Here is a 20958-nt window from a genome sequence, read left to right on the forward strand (position 1 = left end):
CCAACTGGCTTTATACCAGCAGGTGTTTGAACTACTGGTCCAAAGACCTCTCTTTTAGCAAGTGACTTCAATTCCGATTGAATTGACTCTTGCAATTTTGGCCAATCAGATCTTTGTCGACATTTTTCGACAGATCGGGGTTCAAGATTCTCACTATCTTGCATAATGTTAAGTGTAACATTATATGCAAAAATATTATCCACCATTATTTCAGATCGATTTAAATTAATCCCATCACTAGTAGAACTTATTAAAAGTTCCTCACTCACTTGAGTCTCGGGTTCATTGATTTCTTCAGGAATCTCAGAACTAATCAGATCTTGGGTCTCTTTAGGAGATCCCTTCATAATATCATTTTTATCATTTGTCGATTTTCTTTTTCTAGGATTTCGATCCTTAGAACCCAAAGGTCTACCACGCTTCAGGCGTGCTTTAGGTTCACTAGCTCTCATGCTAGTAGATGGTCTTGCTGGGACATAAATTCGGATAGGCACATTCTCTGCAGGGATATGCGATTTAGTTATCCTTTTCAAATCAGTAAATGCGTCTGGCATTTGATTTGCTATATTCTGTAAATGGATGATCTTCTGGACCTCCTGATTACATATAGGGGTACGTGGATCAAAGTAAGATAATGATGAAACTTTTCACACAATTTCTCTTTTGATTTTCTTTTTCTCTCCCCCTAATTGTGGGAAATTTATTTCATCAAATCGACAATCTGCAAATCGAGCAGTAAATAAATCTCCCATCAATGGTTTAAGATAGCGAATAATAGAGGATGATTCAAACCCAATATATATTCCTAACCTTCTTTGGGGACCCATCTTACTGCGCTGTGGTGGTGCTACTGGCACATATACAGCACATCCAAAAACTCGTAGATGGGCAATATTTGGTTCATGACCAAAAATTAATTATGACGGAGAATATTTATTATAATGTGTTGGTCTGAGACGGATAAGTGATGCTGCGTGCAAGATAGCATGGCCCCAAACAGTAGTGGGCAATTTTATTTTCATAAGTAGTGGTCTTGCTATCAATTGCAGTCGTTTAATAAATGACTCTGCAAGGCCATTTTGAGTATGAACATAAGCTACAGGATGTTCAACTTTTGTTCCAACTGATAGACAGTAATTATCAAAAGCTTGAGATGAGAATTCTCCAGCATTATCAAGGCGAATAGCCTTTATATGATAATATGAGAATTGTGCCCTTAATCGAATTATTTGGGCTAATAACTTTACAAACGTCAGGTTGCGAGATGATAGTAGGCACACATGAGACCATCTAGAAGATGCATCTATTAGGACCATAAAATATCTAAACAGCCCACTTGGTGGGTGAATAAGTCCATATATATCCCCATGTATACGTTCTAAAAAGGCAGGGGACTCAATGCCAACCTTCATTGGTGATGGTCTAGTGATCATTTTGCCTTGATAACAAGCATCACAAGAAAATTCATCATTTGTAAGAATCTTCAGGTTCTTTAATTGATGTCCACTCGAATTTTCAGTAATTCGTCTCATCATTATTGATCCAGGATGGCCCAAACGGCCATGCCAAAGAACAAAAGTATTTGAATTAGTAAACTTCTGGTTTACGATAGAGTGTGCTTCAACTGTACTAATCTTTGAATAGTATAAGCCAGAAGATAAAGTTGGTAACTTTTCTACAATGCATTTCTGGCCAGAAATATTCTTTGTAATACAAAGATATTCCACGTTCATTTAATCTATTGTCTCAACATGATACCTATTTCGGCGGATATCTATAAAACTCAATAATTTTCTTTGGGACTTTGAGGAGAACAATGCATTATCGATAATAAGTTTTGTTCTCTTAGACAGAAATACAGTAGCTCTTCCGGAGCCTTCAATCAAACTTATATTACCAGAAATTGTTGAAACATTTACTTTTTCCTTATGCAAATACGAAAAGTATTTCTCATCTTTGAATATGGCATGGGTTGTTCCACTATCAATTACACAAATATCTTCATGATTGGTTTTTGATCCAAACATAATTTGAGGATTATCCATATTCTTCAAAATGACATAAACAAAATAAATATGATAGTAAACATCATTTTCAAAGCATAACTTTTATTTATGTACAACAATTACATAACCATACTATCTACTGCAAAAAACAAAAATTAAAATATTTACATTTCTACAGATTCACTGCCGAACACATGACTTGTTTCTCCTTCTGGGAGTGCAAAGTAATCAGCTACATCCAAATGCATGAAGTCTAAATTATCTTCAGAAATAAAATTTGCTTTAGTATTTTTCTCTGTCTTCTTCGGGAAGGCTTGATACAGCTCAACCAGGTGCTTTGGCGTACGACATGTACGTGACCAGTGCCCTTTTCCTCCACATCTATAGCATGTATTTTCTAGCTTTGCTGCTTGCACCGCTTCATGCTTTTGTTCCTTCCTTTTCCACTGCTGGTAGTGAGGAGGATTCTTTGGTGCATTGTTATTACCACGATTAGAGTTTTCTCCCCGACCACGGCCATGATCACGACTGGGGCCACGTCCTCTTCCACGCTTAACTTGGTGGAAGTTCGTCTCATTCACTTCAGGGAATGGACAAGAACCAGTAGGTCGGCTTTCATAGTTTTTCATTAATAGCCCATTATGTTGCTCGGCTACAAGAAGATGTGAGATAAGTTCAGAATACTTTTTGAATCCCATCTCTCGATATTTCTGTTGCAGGAGCATATTCGAGGCATGAAAAGTGGTGAAAGTTTTCTCCAACATATCATGATCGGTAATATTATCACCACATAGTTTCAATTGGGAAATAATTCTGAACATAGCAGAATTATACTCACTGATAGATTTAAAATCTTGTAGCCTTAGATGAGTCCAATCATAACGTGCTTGTGGAAGAACGACCATCTTCAGGTGGTCATATCTATCTTTCAAATTATTTCACAGTATGACTGGATCTTTAACAGTAAGATATTCTATTTTCAGGCCCTCATCAAGGTGATGGCATAGGAATATCATTGCTTTGGCACGGTTTTGGTTTGATGCCTGATTTTTATCTTTGATGGTGTCTGCCAGACCCATCGCATCAAGATGAATTTCAACATCAAGCATCCAAGACATATAGCTTTTGCTCGATATATCTAGGGCTACAAACTCAAGTTTAGAAAGATTTGACATTATTTAGAAAAAGAAAGTTCGTACCTCTAATACTTTCAAAGTATTTTCTCGAGATGGCAGAGTCTCGTGCTGATAACGTGTTATAAAATAAAGACAGTAAAGTAAAGACAAGTATAGAGAGAAACTGATATATTATTCAAACTTATGTACATAATGAACTGAATTCTCCTCTATTTATAGAAGAAAGGAAGTTGTTGTGTAAGCTGCTACTGCAAGCTGCTTGTAAGCTGCTGTGTAAGCTGCTACTCTAAGCTGTTGTGCAAGATATAGATAATCTTATACCATGAGTAATATTTATCCATAACAGAGTACCGAAAGAATAAGCTTCTTCAGGAGGCTTATTTCCAATGGAAACTAAATAGATAAACATATTTACAGCGGAGTCTAATAAACTTCTTCAGGAAGCTTATTTACAACGGAGTATTAAATGAACATCTATAATATAATATATATATATATATATATATATATATATATATATATATATATAACATAAATTAACTTATAATCTCATCGTTTTTCCAAAGCTGGAGGACTTTTTAGGAAAAAAGAAAATCTGTGAGTACACGCAAGTCTCCGGAGTGTAACAACCATTTCTATGAAAATTCATTTTCTCCTAACAGAGCTCTGATCCGAGTCTACTCAGTCTTAACTCGTCGTGACTCAACGTACATCTCCGTCTGCGATCATAACGTACGTAGTACGCTTTCTTTCATTACTGTGTATATTTGGCCTATACATACACATGTATCTACTTATTTATTGTGGATCGATTGTGTTTTTGTTTCATTTTGTTTGGGTTTGTTGAAAACCTAGGGTTTGTGAATTGGAAGTGTTGTAGCTAGTACCAAATTATGAAGTTTGAGTTGAATTTTGAACTTGATTCAATCCTTTGTTTGATTTGTCTTTTTTTACAGGTTGAATTTGTGTTTTGAGCGGAGATTTTTTAGGGAAGATGAGTGAAGTTTTTGAGGGATATGAGAGGCAGTACTGTGAACTCTCTGTCAATTTGTCTCACAAATGCACTTCCGCTGCTCTTTTACCTGATGGAGGTAACTGACTCACTTGAATTCTTTCTTATTCCAAGTTTTAGTTTATGTGAACCTTTTTCGCTTTTCGAGAGTCAATTTAACTAACCTTTGAAGCTAAATTGGATTAGATTAACTCGATGTTTTAAAGTTAAAATTTATTTTTTGAGAAGGAAAAGTTAAAAATTTATATATTCAAAATTAAAAGAAAAGTACTAAGTTGCAATTCCTCTCATGTCAATATGATGAAAAAATGCATTTCAAAAGGTTGATCAAAGCTCACAATGTTTGAATCTCGAAAAGCGAAAAGGTTCACATATATTGGTATGGAGGAAGTATGAATTTTGGGGATCAATGCGGAAATATCAATTCGGGATTTATGCTGACTTAGCTAATAGGTGATATCAATTAGTTAGGACTAAGACTTAGTTTGTGTGCTCTTACATCATTCATTTAAGACTGGTGAAAGAATTTTATGTTAGTGTAGGGATAAGTGTGAGATTCACTTTACTGCTGCAATATTCCTTATAGGAAAAATGGATAAGTGTGAGATTTAGAGAAGCTTTAGTTTTGGAGAACTCCTATTTTGCTTTAAAAGACAAATTATTTTCCAGTATAATTGAAATTAGCCCATATAGATTGGAATATGATTCATATAGCCGACCAGAGGCAGATCCGGGATTTGAACATAATGGGTTTGAGTTCAGAATTCTACCACAGCCCATTGAGTTATTGGATTCGAAATCTATTATTTGTACTTATTTAATGAACTTTAGCACATCTACAGGGTCTGAGCTAAAAGCTAATGGGTTTGGATGAAGGCCATAAGTTGTTATCTAGATCTGCCCATGTAGCCGACCCCAACTAAGAGGGAGTTCTTTGATTGATTTGCTTTATATAAATTCTGCATTCTTATCTATATAGATTTGTTACGCTTCCAATGTTCGCCAAGAACCTTTTAAGTTTGGTTTGAGCTTTGTATATTAGTGTAGAGATAAGTGTGAGATTTTAAGAATCTTTAGGTTTGGAGAACCCTTATTTGCCTTAACAGACAAATTATTCACCAATATTGAAATAAAATGGGCCTGTACAAAGTGGAATAAAAAATGATGATTCATATAGCTACCCAACTAGTGCGGGATTGAGATGTCGTTGTTTGATTGATTGTTTGTCTTTATACAAATTCTGATTTTTATGTATGGTAGTATGCATTTTCCCTAATTTATTTAGTTTATTCTGCTTGAATAAACAACAAAACAACCTTCTAATTTCCTTTTTTGTGTTAAGGCTTTCGTAAGTTGTTAAATGTTTTCTGTTACCACTATCTGATGGATGATGATTATAACTTTGCAACTTCAATAAGCAGAGCCAAAAAAGCAACAGACATCCGAACTTAAAGTGGGATTGGATGATGCAGATGTGTTGGTAAGTCATTGAATTTTAGCTTTTATGCCTCTGGAAAAAGTTCCTTTTTTTTAGAACTGAAGATGAATGCTGGTCTGCGCTTAGATACGAAAAATGGATCTTGAGGCAAGAAGTTTGCAGCCAAGTTTAAAAGCAGCACTACTTGCTAAACTAAGGGAATACAAATCAGATTTGAATAAACTGAAGAAAGAAGTTAATAAACTAGCCTTGACTGGTGCTAATCAAGCTGCCCATGATTTAGAGTCTGGAATGATGGATCCACATGCAGTATGTATAGTAAAACATCCCTTTTCTCCTTTTTTTCTTCTTGTTATTATTTTCATGGATTTCACTATGTCATACATGCTCTCATATCATTTGACTTGAATGATGTATTAGCATTTGCCATAGACACGTGTGGTGATGTTCAACTATGTGGCAGTAGTCTCGAAGTTATATGACTTTGACTTGAATGATATATTAGCATCCATTATATCCAACTCTCTCGTAGAGAAGCTAGATGTGGTTCTATATATAGTGGTCATTCTTGGTTGTTGATATCAGAGACGGTCAAATCAATTTCTAAGAGGAACTATTTACTTAGGTTGACTTACATTGACATCCCCATCTATTGGTTTTACTTCGTATGGTTAGTGATCATTGTTGGTCAAGCCTCATCACTAATCGATGAAATTCCATGTCTCCAAGCGTAGAAAAGGTTCAGCATATATTACCTGCTTACCAGTTCAATTCCTTCTCTTTCTTATGCGAGCATAGTTGAAGCATTTGATGTGCAGCATGGCTAAAGACAAGGCTGCTAATGTTTGTTTGGTGCAATTTTCAAGAAATAGATGGTAGAAATAACATATTGTCTTAGTCGAAGTATGTGGCTAGTTGAATTTATCTTTGCATTTCTTGGGTGGATTTTTTTCACTCGTCCTAATTTTCACAGGCTTCTGCAAATCAAAGGGAACGCTTAGCAATGACAACAGAGAGGCTAGATCAGTCAAGTGACAGAATCAGGGAGAGCCGGAGGGCTGCCCTGGAGACTGAAGACCTTGGTGTCTCAATCCTTGGGGAGTTGCAACAACAGCGTGAATCACTGCTAAATTCACATCATAGGGTATGAGACCTTTGTTTAGTGTAATTAGTTATACTTTATTTGGAGTAACTTTTTAACTTTCTTTCTGGTTCTGTTAGCCCTTTACTTTTTACCTCGCTCTCTATTTGAGCAGCTTCAACAGTTCTGGTTAGTGTAGCTACCCGAGTGGCTATGTTTAATTTTCTTGGTTTTCTTTCAGCTTCATGGTGTGGATGATGCCATTGACAAGAGCAAGAAGGTCTTGACTTCTATGTCTAGAAGGATTAGCCGAAACAAGTGGATTATGGGCTCTGTAATTGGAGCCCTTATCCTGGCAATCATTATTATCCTGTATTTCAAGCTTTTTCACCATTGAGTACCCATGTAATTCATTGGGAGCTTGGATGTAAATCTAGTTTGTTTTCTTTTATCTGGCTTTTATGCTCTACGGGTTTACTTTCAGTTGCATTTTAATGTATATCCTGAATTATTAAACCGTTTGATACTCTCTAGGGAAAATAAACACTTGATTGTCAGATTACCAGTTATCCCGCTTTCGACCTGGCATTTTGTACAGTTGCCTGCTGGCTCTCGTAGTTGATTGTGAGTGTCATTTGGCGGTTATTAATGTGGCATTGAACATCAATATAATTGTGTAAATGGTATGCATTGTAGCTAGTGAAATGGGAAATTCACGTTTATGCGATTGTCAAATAAGAAAGTGACGTATTTGTGCTTTCTAAATATCCTATACATGCTCATGTTGATCACTATTTTATTTCTAACTGGGGATGTCTTTGTCTAAGAAAGTGCTGAGAACTCCGAGATTATGAGATGTCTCGGCTCAGCTGCAAGAGAGTTTCTAAATGTGTGTGCTCTCATACCTCTCTATAACAACTATTCACTATAAAAATCAAATTTTACTTAGAACCGATTTTTATAATATATATCGTCTTCTATAACAACATTTTTCTATAGTAGTAAAAAAATATCGGAATAAATAAAGCTGTTATATATAGATACAATTTAACTTAAAATTTTGAGAAAGATTCAACAAAATATTTTCGTTTTGTAAACACTGAAAAAAAAAAAAAAAATTGTAAAAACTGGAAAACAAAAAAAAGACTTTCCTAAAATAGTGGACTACATGTGCATTAGTTTTAAAAAAATGAAAATATTTTGTTGAATTTTTTTTTTCAATATTTTACAAAAAAATTGATTTAGAACAAAAGATGCTAAGTTTATTCTCGGGTGAAAATTGGGTCGGGTGGTAGGTTTTTTAAAATGGATCAGATAAACAAAAAGAAATGGACCTTTTTCATCTGGTGCTGCCACGTGATAGTCCATCCAAAATAAGGGTATTTTTATTCTAAAGTATGATGGTAAAAGTATAAATAACTCTATAACGAAAGTTATTCTTATATAATTTTCGAAATTACACGTGTATATTTGGCCCTTTACATTTTATATTTGGTACCGTGTTTGACGCGAGCTCCACTGGGTCCCATACTCCCATCCTTGAATTACAGCGGAAAAAAAAATCTGCAAAACACACCAAAGATTCACAAAACTCTCTGGCTGCTTACACAAAACATCTTCCTTTTCTTCTCTTCCCTTCCAACTTCCATTTCTCTTCTCCTTCACGCACAGAACTCTCTATTTCTATCCTAATTTTCTCACACAGTTTAAATCGAATCGTATCAAAGACGTAACTGCGCTGATCAAACTCATGGATTCTCTCTCATCAGTTCCTCCGTCGATCGTTCTTCCTCCTGGAAAGCTTCTCCGTCACCACCACCATCAGCGGCGAATCTCCGCTCTTTCTTCTCACGCCAAGCCAAAATCGCCGTTTCCTCAATTCCGGATACCTAGAAGTTGTAATAGAATGAGGTCTATGGCTGTTTGTTGCAAATTGACTAGCGGAGGAGACAAAGAAGAAGAGGAAAGTTCTATAAGAGATGAGGAAGTGGAGAGAGCGCTTCGTATGGATGGGACTATTCCAGGAACTCCTAACGAGTTTGTAGAGCATGTCTCATCACGTGCCTATGACATGCGTAGGCATCTTCAACAGAGTTTCGATAGCAGCAGCTATGACGGTAAACCTCATTTCTCTCGTCTATTTCAGTTTCTCTTACTGTTTACATTTCGTTTGACTTATTTCTTACCCCCTTCCTCCCAATTTAGTTGTACGAAGTTTAAGAAAGAATGAATTTTAAAACTTGTGGTCGAAAATATGTCATAAAAGTTTTGTGGCTATAAATCATAAAATTAATTGTTAAATTAGAAGTTTAAAGTTAGATTTTTTTTAAAAAAATATAGAACGGAAAAGGTCCAACTATGCGAACTATGTGAAATTGAGCGGATTTGCTCGCCGTTAATACTTTGGCACAAACATGTCACTATTGTCCCATAATTGCTTCAAATATACCTTTATTTTAGACGGCCCCATATGGAGGGCATATTTGGTCCCACACGCATACTTTGAGGGCATATTTGACCCATTAACAGCTTGTTGGATGGTTGTTAACTGTTGTATCGTATCGTATTGTTACTTTAAATACGATGTTTATTTTGATTGTTACTTAAATTTTATTGTATCGTATCGTTAATTCTGTCGTTACGTAACGACGAAATGTGTCACTTTATGTAACGACATTTGGTGTGGTCGCGTCGTTACCTTGTCTTTTTCTCTCAATCTCACCCTTAATTATTGTTAAATAATTTTATTTTATCATTTATCCTACTTTTTTGTATAATAATTTTACCCTGTATCATAATTTTTCTTTATAATATTGCAAGTTTATTCTTCATATTGCTGGTGCATGATATCATGAAACGACGGCAAACGACACAATCTATCCAAACATTATATTCATCAAACGATACGGTACAATACAATGCGATACGATACATTATAAAATGATATGTAACAACCATCCAAACAAGCTATAAAGTTCTTAAGTTTTTATGTTATTGAGTTTTCTTGTTTGGTTCATGACATTATATGGAAGTTTGTAATAATAAAATCCTCCTCTAAATCGATTGATTTTCTTAACTAAATTTTAAATACAAACAAAGTAAAGCAAAGTATTCAAAAACCTAAACCATTTGTTGGAACACCTATATCAATAATATGTCTCCACGACCTCCTATGCCTCAAAACACCACTAAATAGCCACTCTCGGCATCACAACAATAAAAACTAATACAATAGACAAGTCTAGCCACCATAGGCAATAAATGAATCAACTGCATTAATCAAATGTGCCGAATCTCAACTCAATAGCAAAAAACAAATTACTTAATCGCTCCTTACAAACAAAACATTATACACTTTGCTTAGGAGCAAAGAGAAGCATGGTGTAGGAACAACGAGAAGTAAAGTTTACAAAACCCTAAACCATATGTTGGAAGAGAAACCTCTCAAATTGGTCGGCCACTATGTATGTTTATCTTCCAATAATTGGTTTAGGTTTTCTATATTTTGCTTCTCTTTGTTCGTATTTAAGATTTACAGAAGGAAAACAATCGATTTGAGACGAAATTTATCATTACAAACTTCCATTATGAACCAAACAAGATTATTCAATAACATAAAAGCTTAAGAACTTTAATGGGCCAAATATTCGCTCAAAGTATGCGCATGGGACCAAATATGCCTTCCAATATGGGGCCGTTTAAAATAAGGGCATATTTGGAGCAAGTATTGGACGGTAGGGGTATGATTGTGTCAGGGTATTAATGACGGGCAAATTTCGCATAGTTCAAGGGCATATTTGGATCTTTTCCGAGTACAGAAAGGTATTAATTTTTTTTTAACAGAAAAGTATCACATAAAATGGGACAAAAGGAGTACATTAGAAGTAGCTGCAAAAACATATTAAAATAGGGGTTGAAAAGTGTAAACACTTGAATAAGTTAACAAAATTTAAATATTAAAGTTTTGAAAGTTATATACAAGAATGCTCTCAAGCATTTGGAGTTAGTTTTTCACTAACTCATATGGAATACCGAATTAGTTTTCACATAATTGGTCACTTGAGTCTAGTAAAGGAGCCAAGAATTCATACAAGGGGATTAAGAAAAATATTAGAATGTCAAAATTAGGATTTGAACCTATGATCTAAATTTTTCAACCCCTTTTGTCACTACACTTATGTCAAGGGGATTTAACGGTATATATAACTCTAGAAAATTGATTTTTACCTATGTTGCACGTACTCTTCAACAACATCGCCGGGTGTGTATCAGATCATCCAAAAGTGCAACAATATTTTTGAGGGTCCGAGTAACATAGGTTTTTACTTTTTACGCATTTGTGCAGTATAATTTTGGGGTGAATGGGATTCAGTTGAACCCCCTTGCCTCCACTTAGCTCCACCACTGCTTGAATTTATAGTCTACCTATCTCATCTCTTTTTCTACTTATACTTTCAGACTAGGTGAGGAGGCCAAGTCTTTAGGTTTGTTTAAGCAGGTTTGGACTAAAGTCGTTGCAAAAGAACACCTAACATGAAAACAAATGCCGCAAAACACCTGTTTAACTTGAACATTTTGAGCATTTCTCTTTCTAAGTGTCAAGAAGTCACTGCTTGTTGATCTTTTACTACAGTACTGGAGGCTAACCCTTGGAGAGAAACACCTAAACCTGTATACGTGCTGACCCAGAGGGAGAATCAGTTGTGTACAATGAAGACCCGGAAAAACCAAAGGTCTGTTTCTTTCTTTTAGTTTAAGCTAGAATTTTAATTACCTTTTCTTAATTAGATTCTTTTCGTCATGCAGTGAGGTTGAAAGAGAGCTTGGGATGTTGTTCTCGAAAGGTGGAAAATGGAAAAACCGTGCAAAGCAGCCAGAAGCTGACACAAGATTTCAGATGCTTGTTGAGGATATCAGAGAGGGAGTACTTGTAAGTATTTATGTTGATGCCTCTTTCAGTTTTCCATGACATTCTAAGTTTTCTTACATATTTTATAATATCTAGAGCATGGAAGATCTTGAAGCATCTGTAACCCTTCAGAAAAAGGTTTAAGTTAGTAATACATATTCTTAAAGCGAAGAAGAATTGTCGTACATTGAAGCATCACTATGTGTACAAAAATTACATCCTTAAAGTATGATGCCTGAGACTATTCTCAAACATGAGCTTTACTAAGATTTTTTAGAAAAAAAAGTATTTATCTGCGCATAGTGTTCAAGAAATGACATTTTAGTACAGCTTAAAATTAGTTGATTTTTGGGTGATTAGACATCCTCCTACATCTGCTGACCTTTGATTGATGGTTGAGAAAGTTCTCTTTCTGTAAATGGTCCAGATGCAATTCCATATATCATTTGGAGGATCAAAATTGATAGAGAGAAATTTAGGAAGGGAAAGAAAAAAATTGAAAAGTTATGTTCTTAAGCATATTGGTGTCATTATGTGAGGTCTTGAATTTCACTTGTATGAAGTTGTTGACAGTATGTCACATGAAATGATTCAGATATATTCTGGAAGCTACACTTTTACAGGTCTCATCACACTTTCTGTGCTGCCGTTGAGTGAATATGCAACAGCTGATCATTCTATTTAACTTCTTCTTGTGAAAGGAAGAGTGCATAGATAATGTAACAACCTCTCAGAGGCTAAAGCTCTATATATGCTTGCAACTCTGATGACCAGAATGCCAATACTTGGCATCCCCTTAAACCTAAATAAAAAGGAAGAAAATAAATGATGAAAATGGGAGGTCATAATTGGATGAGGGCTCTTTTATGAAAGAGCGCATTTTAGATTGTAATGGTAGAAGGTGACGAGCGCAAAACACACACTTAAATTTTGCTCGCTAGTCAAAGATAGTATAGTATAATATCGTATCCACAGGGATTGGATTTAAACAGTATTATCGTAGTTTGTAGCTAGATTGCTATCCAGGAGGATCAACAATGGAGATATATATGAATTCTAACTACAAATAACTAAGAATCTAAAGCTATTGACTAATGATAATCGCAACAAAGGTAAGTAAGGAAGTTATCAATTGGAGAAATTATGGGTTGATAGGATAGGTGCAAGATAATTATTCGGGATCTAACTCTAGATAATTCACTACTAATGTTCAAGTGAGTCTCTCGAATTCACTTAATTATCGATACAAATATTTAGTAGAACTCCTCTCTCGATTAAGTCCCAACCTCACAATATAAACCAATTTAAGCTCGGTGAAGATATGCAAGAATTCGTAATGGATTGGTCTTTAGGAGAACCTCTTTCGATTATCCTCCTAACTAGATTTAATCAAGGATTCAACTAGCCTCTTTCGATTACTTTGAAGAATCTATGAACTCAACCAACAATATAGTGCAAATATATCACAAGTTATGCCTCTCTCGATTACAAGAACAAGTGAACATAGATGCAACTATTTAATCTTCCCAAAACGATTGAAATACATAAAAATGGAGTTATAATCCACAAACAATCATCAATACACCAAATCCATCAAAACCCAAAAGGAACTACTCCATAGACATGGAGAAGTTCTTCACAAATATAACTAAAATATAGGAAAACATAAATACAATCCAAACCCGGATCTTGAGTGAGGAAGGAAGGATGAAATACTTGTGCTCTTGCTTCTCCCTCTTCAGCTTCCTTAGGTCTAAGGTATGTCACAAGTCCATCTAAAATGTTGTTTTAGTGTATTTAAGCCACCCCCAAAACAAATCCTGGACGAAACTACCCTTTTCTTAGCAAAATAAGACTCTTCCCGGACAGGACATGCGCGGTCGCGCACCTGGGGACCTGCTCGCGCACTTGGTCACGCATTTTGCACATTGTTCTGCCCCAAGTGCGCGCCCAGTGCGCGATCGCGCACCTGGGTGGTATCAGTTGGGAATTTGGGAAATTGTAAAACATGAAAGTTGTATTCCTTTTAAATAACTTTCCAACGATATATTGTGGAGCCCAAACGGGTTTCTGAGCGAAAAGTTATGTGCATTTTATTGGCCAATGCGCAGTATGTCTGCTCGATTTTTCGTTTCGTTCTTAAAGCGCACTATCATCCGTTGATCCCCGAACACGATTCCAACTTAATCCTTGGGCTTTTACTCAGACTTAAAAGCTCCAAAATAGCATGAATTCATGTCACAACATCTACATAGCTCGGAATCACTCCTACAGGGCATAAAACACACAATAAATGCAAAACACGCCTAATTAAAGCTCAACACAAGTAAAGTGCAGTGAATTAGAGTGCAATAAGCGACTAAAACACTGGATTATAGCCTACCATCAGAAGGTTGGAGCACTGTGAGCTTTAGATGAAAATACTTATGCTTCTAATTTTCTAGACTGCAAGTACATTTCTCTTTGGAAAATTTTACTGAAGTTAAATTGCTGAATTGTTTGAAACTTTTGAAAGAGATGGAATGGAGTTTAATCTGTCAAAGTGTTGGTCTGGTGATTGAATATGGAAAGAGGACAGTGTCATGTTGGTGGAATATGCATTTATTTATGTAGACGTGTTATTGCTTTCCACTTTCCCCAGGGCTCATTCCATCCCAATGGAGGGCAGCTCGTATATCGTTTATAGAATGCCTAGAATATTAAGTCCGCCTTTCCACAAAGCAAATTACTCCTTTGATTTATATTAGAAAGTGTTCAGTTCTTGTCCCTCTGATTGGTCTTTCATCAGCATCTTTATCCAGAATTTCTAGAATTTTTGGTTTTCCATCATCTTTCCAGGTCCAGTTCTCATTCTCCAGTAACTTGACATTCCTGCCTAAATCAAAGGCTTAGTCATTTTGCAGCAGATAGATCTTGTTAGCTTTTTCTATTTTATTGTTCTTTTAAATGTTTGAGAGCGTGTCAGTGCCCTGTTTAGTGACAAGTTTATTGACAAATATTATGGGTAGATTGTGAAAGGCTCGTGTGTCTAGAAGAGTGAACGTGCTAATCATTCATATTGTGATTTTCGTACATAGATAAAGTTGGTAATTCACCATTCTCGGTCTTTTGGCTAAGATCAAATGAAGTTAGGAACTAATATGTTAAACTCTTTAAAGGTATTTGAGGATGAAAATGAGGCTGCAAGATACTGTGACTTGCTTCAGGGAGGTGGTCAAGGCTGTGAGGGTGTTGCTGAGATCGAAGCTTCATCAGTAAGAAAAAAGCTACAAAGCTACTTTCAGGAGAGTTATTTTCTAGTCGTCCTAATTGCAATTTGGCCCTTCTATAGGTATTTGATATATGCCGGAAGATGAGGGCGCTTGCAGTTCTATTTCGTCGGGGCAGAACACCTCCTTTGCCTGAAAGCCTCAAGCTAAACTTAAGGGCACGCAAGCGCTCGCTCGAAGACCAAGAGAACTTAATGTAACGTTCCTGCATTTGATTTACGCCGAGTACAGGTGATCTCAGTTGTCTAGTATGCAAAAACATATTGGACACAGTAATATAATTCTTCTCTGTGCAGCTATTTTAGCCTGTTTAGCTCTGACATGTATATAATGTCACATAACTCTAATGGTTAATGCATATAAAGGATTCTCAGCCGTATTCCCACTCAAATCATCAGTGCTGACTTTTACTAGTTTATATGAGATGTTACAAAATAGCTGGAATAACAGGACTAAGGCTGACAAGTGGGCCGGTCCAGGCCCGGGACCGCGGCCCATGTGGGCTTCTGGGCCTAAACGGTCCTTAACCGGATAAGCCCGTGACCGTAGAGTTGGGCCGGTCCTTCACATTGAGCCCACGAGACCGGGACCGTTTGAGACCGGGACCGGACCGGTCCTTGGCGGGCCTAAACGGTCCCAACGGTCATAATTTTAAAAAAAAATCTGACTGTTTGGGATTGTAAAAATCTGGCCGTTGGCCTTTAAAAAATAGCCATTGGCTATTTATAAAATAGTCATTTAACCCCCCTCCCCCCCAACTTTGTTTTAACCCCAAACTTTTTATAATTACACTTTTTCCCCTTTTTCAACTATAAATACCCCCTCATTTTTTCATTTTTCTCACAAAATCATCAATCTCTCTCTAATTTTCTTCTATAATTGCTACTGTTGCTTACTTTATTGTTACAATTTGTGAAAAAATTGTGAAGTTGGTGAATTGAAATATTCAAGTCTTCAACGATAATCAATTTTAAACAAGTTATTCGTCAATTCGGTAAACTCGTTCCAACTCTTAATTTTTAATATTATAGTTTTGTTTGTTTGTTTTATTTTCTATTATTTGATTAATTACGATGTCTTCCTTAAAAAAAATTTTGGTAAAAATAAGGGAAAATCCAAGAGTGGCGAATCTAGTGGCCAATTTGTTCCTCCTCCACTTCCCCCGGCTCCCCGACCCAAACCCGTTCCCGTCCTACACCTGTTATTCTTGATAGTGATAATAGTTTATTACAATTTACTGAGAGTCAATTTTGCCATAATGTTGGAGCTGGTGAATAATTAGACCATGAATTAATGAATACTCTTTATTCTAATCCAACTATTGATGAAAATGATGAGGAGGAAATAGTTTTTGATGAAACGCAACCGGATGACGATACACCCACTAGTCCTGCTCCTGAAGTTAACCCAACTAATGATAATCCAAATGATGCCCTGTCTGACCCTCCTGTTACTAGCCCTACTTTTTCCAGACAACGTACCAAACGGACAGAAACATCTATTGTTTGGCCATTTTTTACTCAACTAATTCCACAAAATAAGGCTGAGTGTAAAATTTGTGGCAAGGAATTAACTTTTAAATATTTTGGAGGTCGGGGAGGACGAGAACTTTGGTTAGACACATATTGATACACCCTCAAGATAAGGCCAAATATCTTCGTATGAAAGCCTTGGCCGAGGGGACAAGTGTACCTACTCCTAGTCAGGCTGACCCTATTACCGGGTCAAATTAATTTTAACCGGGAATTAGCACTGTTACCGGTGGTATTTTATATTATGATCCAAAAAGAGATCGGGAAGAATTGGCAAAAATGGTTACTGTTATGTGCTTACCCTATAGTTTTCCTTATAACCCTCACTTTGTGCATTATATTAGAATTTTTTTTAATCCTACTTATAAAGGTTTTTCTCGCACAACTGTAAAGAGCGATATTTATAAATATAAACATGAATATGAACAATATTTGCGCTATTTATTTACTCATATAAATTGTCGTGTTGCTATTACAACTGATATTGGTAGAAGTGGTAATGACTGTGATTACCTTATTGTTACCAAACATTGGATTGATGAGGAGTGGATAATGCAAAAGCACAGTATTTCTTATAGAATAATTAATTCACGTCGCACAGGACAGTTTATTGTTGGCACAGTTATGGATATTTGTAGATATTTTTACATTATTGATAAAATCATGCTAGTTTCAATGGATAATGCTACTAGTAACACAAATGTTAGCTTTGCTTACCACTACACTAAGTCCTGCATTTAGTAACATTTTTCATGTTAGATGTATTTGTCATATTTACCATTTAATTGTGGGTGATGATATGAGAATTTTAAATATTGAAATTGAAAAGGTTAAAATGGCTCTTAACTGGCTTTTTTATTCAAACCGTAGAAGTAGACTTAGAGAATATTTTAAAAGATGCGATGAATTTGGCCTAAGAGAAAGAAAGGTTCCTAAACCTTGTCCAACTAGATGGAATTACATGTATGAAAGTTTAGTTGTTGCATATGAATATAGAAACCCCATAAACTCAACGTTTAATGCTCATGTAAGTGACGATGATGAGCACCTTACAAATGCGGATTGGGCTAATGTTAAAATGCTTGTAGATTTTTTAGAAAAATTTCATATTGCTACAAATGAATTTTCTGGGCAATATTACCCTACTATTTCTAACTGTTTAGTTTATATTGCAGAACTTGCAAATTTGTTTGCTCATTTTTCAGAGGGTGGGAAAATTTATCAACTTGCTATTGATTCTATGAGAAAAAAGTTTAAAAAATATTTTTTCCCTATTCCCCATATTTATGGTGTTGCTGCCTTATTAAATCCTACTATGAAATTAGGAGGTCCTCAATTTTGGTATGAAATTGTTTATAATGGTTTAGTACTCGAAGAAGAGGAGTTGTCTAAACTTTCGGAAGCAATAGCCTCAATTAAAATAAATACTCAAACTATTTATAATGCTTATCAAGTTGCATTAGATCAGGCTAGACCAAATGTTCCAACTCCTTCTTCTTCTGATTCTCAATCATCTAAAAGAACTGCGGGAGTAAGAGCACTTAGTGCTTGGGCGGGTTTCAGGGGTTCTCAAGGTTCTACTACTAGTGATTTTTCACAACTAAATGAGCATGAAGTTTATTTGTCACAGGGAATTGAGAAAGTGAATCTCGACGACTCCTTTAATATTTTGGAATGGTGGAAGGACAAAGAAAAATACTTTCCGATTCTTTCAAGGATGGCCAGAGATATTTTAACTATTCAAGCTTCAACAGTGGCATCGGAGAGCGCTTGCAGTTAAGCAATACTTCAACTCGGTGATTATAGAGCGTCTATGAGAGAGAGCTTGGAAAAATTAGTATTTTTCAGAGATTGGATCCGTTCGGAAAGAAGAAATTTTGGACTTGTTGAATCACAACCAGAGGTAGACGAAGCTTACGAAGAAATGCTAACTGAACTTGCGGAGGATGCTGCTTCGCCCGGAAGCGGCGATGACCAAGCTATTTTTCCGCCACCGCCAACAGAAATTCCTCCGGACCTTGATAGATTTATGAAATTTGTAAAAGATACCATGTAACTTGTATGAACAAAAATTAGTATGTATTATGTAACTTGTATTTTGGCACATTTTGATTAGTTTCTTTTTCTTCTCAATGGTGGTATGAGCACCTTGTTGTGCTCATTCCATAGGGGGAGGAAGATTAAGAAAGATATTGCTATGTTTTTTAATGCTATAATAAAATTATAACGTATTGCTTTGAATATCTCTTTACAATATTTTTATCTTTAAATTTGAATTAAAAACTTTAGGTCACATATAATTTACAAGGAATTGCCTTAGATATTTTTTATTACCATCTTTTTTTCTCTAACTTCTATAAAATTTAAAAATAAAAATAAAATATCCGTTGGGACCACTTGGGCCCACTTAGGCCCGAGGCCAGTCCACTTAGCCTGGGACCATTAGTTCGTAGGCTCGGTTTCGGATCGGTTCCTACAAAAAGCCCACGAAACTCGGGATCGCGAAGCCCGTTTAATTTGGGACCAATCCGGGATCGGGACCGGCCCACTTAGCCCTTTTAGGCCCGGGACCGGCCCACTTGTCAGCCTTAAACAAGACAAAGAGTATTAGGGGTGTACATAGGTCGGGTTGGTTCAAATTTTTCAATTATTAAACCAAACCAATGGTGTCAGGTTTTTTAATTTATAAACCAAACCAAACCAACAAAGTCGGGTTTTTCAATCTCGATTTTTCGGGTTTTCGGATTTTTTTCCGGTAAAGTCTTCATGGCACAAAATATGTAACTTATGCTCCAAATATTTTCTTAAGTCCTAGTAAAATATAACTATATAGTGTATTTTCCAAGAAACTAACACAATAATATGAGATAAGTCATAGCATTATACTAAAATATTCAATAACAAAGATAAAATAATAAAATTACATAAAATAAATATTGCTAATTAATAAGCCATAATAAAAATTAACATAATCTAAAAATACTATATAGGTCATGCTAAAATAAGTATAGCTAATAAGTACTAATATTAATTACATAACTAAGCACTAAGGAAAAAGATAAACTAAGTTATGCATTTTCATTATAAACCAATGTAAAACTAAAATAATTATCCAACACTATCGTCATTCCTAGTATTAATTGAATTTCTTTTGTTAGCATTAGTATGGATTTGAACTTTGATTGAGTTCCTACATTTATGGGTTTTAAAATTTATCTACCATTCAAGAATGTTAAGTCTAAACTTGAAATAATACGTTAAAAGATAAAACTGTGAAAAAATTTAAGAAATATTTATAAATTACATTACAATAAATATTTATATTTATAAAATATTTTTAAAAATTATATAAATGTACTATCAGGTTGATTTGGTTTCGGTTTGACTTTTTTTTTATTTAAAACCAAATCAAACCAATTATGGTCGGGTTTTATTTTTTCAATACCAAATCAAACCACATCGGATTTTTTTTTCCCGGTTTGACTCGGATTATCGATTTGGTATAATTTATCGGTTTTGTTTATACACCCCTAAAGAGTATATAGATCCACTAGGAGCAGCTCATCAAATAGCCATTTTGTACTTTTGGGGTTAATGAATTGGCAGTCCTATTACCGGCCATCCTTGTTCGTAGTGGTTGGGAATTCTCTACAAACTACTAGGTCTAAGGGTTCAATACTGTGGTACAAACAATCTCAAAAAAGAATTGACAGTCCTATTGCTTCTTAAAAACCCGTATATAAGAATTGTTTGTCACTCGGATTGACAAAGAAAGCTTGGATTGGAGATTATTCTCTTACACAAAACTACTACGTATATTATTTAAGCACATAACGTACTTATTGATGGTAGTACTATGTCTAGTTGCACCAAAGATATGCATGGCCTAGTAGACATAAAGTGAAAGAAAAATCATAAGATCTCAAGTTCAAATTTCAGATAAAATATATTAGATGATTTATTTTTATTTGTTTAAATCTTGGTGGATAGAGTTATCTAGTATTTGTATTAATGGGAGGTAACAAGTATTCGAATGAATATTAAGGTGCATACAAGCTGATCCGGACACCAGCCTCGTTATATTACGACAATCGTGTCCTTTGGACCGGTCAAGCTCATGTGATGCTGATGCAAATGAGGAATGGCCTTATCAGAAAAATAAAAATAATTAGTAAAAACTTAAGAAGCTTAGCAAGCACGAAAGGGCTACTGCTTATGGGTTATGGTTGACTTAGATGATAACAAGCATATTTAATTACTTCCCTCTTTTTCGTGAGAAATGAGAACTCCTAGAGCCTGATCCTGATTATTCGGAAGATTTCCTCCTAGCTGACTTGACTTTTGCATGTTCTCGTATCATTTCAACCAAATTGAACGAGTCTTTAAATGGGAAATTGACTGGAACAAGAAGATTCGTCATAAATATTTGATTAATACATTGCCATAAAAAAAACGACAACTCATTTTCTAATTTGGATAAGATCCAACATAAGTATGGATATCATATGCAGAGGATAATGAAATCATCTGTCAATAATCAATATAAAGTACATTTTCAAGAGAAATTAGATAGGG

The 20958-nt window shown here is 35.4% G+C and overlaps 2 protein-coding genes across 2 annotated transcripts; both read left to right on the forward strand.

The window, feature by feature from the left end:
• The first annotated feature begins 3736 nt into the window (after positions 1-3736).
• LOC107831362 (vesicle transport v-SNARE 12-like) lies at positions 3737-7235 on the forward strand. The gene is made up of 6 exons (XM_016659128.2): positions 3737-3874; positions 4099-4233; positions 5576-5634; positions 5719-5901; positions 6566-6736; positions 6915-7235. Exons 2-6 carry the CDS (start codon positions 4137-4139, stop codon positions 7068-7070), a joined length of 666 nt encoding a protein of 221 aa, XP_016514614.1. The 5' UTR covers positions 3737-3874; positions 4099-4136; the 3' UTR covers positions 7071-7235.
• A 998-nt stretch (positions 7236-8233) lies between these two features.
• On the forward strand, positions 8234-15242 carry LOC107831363 (uncharacterized). The gene is made up of 5 exons (XM_016659129.2): positions 8234-8790; positions 11307-11406; positions 11480-11603; positions 14741-14836; positions 14914-15242. The coding sequence occupies exons 1-5, from the start codon at positions 8424-8426 to the stop codon at positions 15049-15051; spliced, it is 825 nt and encodes a 274-aa protein (XP_016514615.1). The 5' UTR covers positions 8234-8423; the 3' UTR covers positions 15052-15242.
• Positions 15243-20958: the final 5716 nt, after the last annotated feature.

This window comes from Nicotiana tabacum, chromosome 24 (assembly GCF_000715075.1).
Source record: "Nicotiana tabacum cultivar K326 chromosome 24, ASM71507v2, whole genome shotgun sequence".
Classification (NCBI taxonomy): Eukaryota; Viridiplantae; Streptophyta; class Magnoliopsida; order Solanales; family Solanaceae; genus Nicotiana; species Nicotiana tabacum.

Coding starts and splice junctions, on each gene's coding strand:
- LOC107831362 (XM_016659128.2), top strand. CDS start 4,137: ATGAGTGAAGTTTTTGAGGGATATGAGAGGCAGTACTGTGAACTCTCT. Junction 4,234..5,575: donor TGCTCTTTTACCTGATGGAG/GTAACTGACTCA, acceptor TTCAATAAGCAG/AGCCAAAAAAGCAACAGACA. Junction 5,902..6,565: donor GAATGATGGATCCACATGCA/GTATGTATAGTA, acceptor TAATTTTCACAG/GCTTCTGCAAATCAAAGGGA.
- LOC107831363 (XM_016659129.2), top strand. CDS start 8,424: ATGGATTCTCTCTCATCAGTTCCTCCGTCGATCGTTCTTCCTCCTGGA. Junction 8,791..11,306: donor CGATAGCAGCAGCTATGACG/GTAAACCTCATT, acceptor CTTTTACTACAG/TACTGGAGGCTAACCCTTGG. Junction 11,604..14,740: donor ATATCAGAGAGGGAGTACTT/GTAAGTATTTAT, acceptor AACTCTTTAAAG/GTATTTGAGGATGAAAATGA.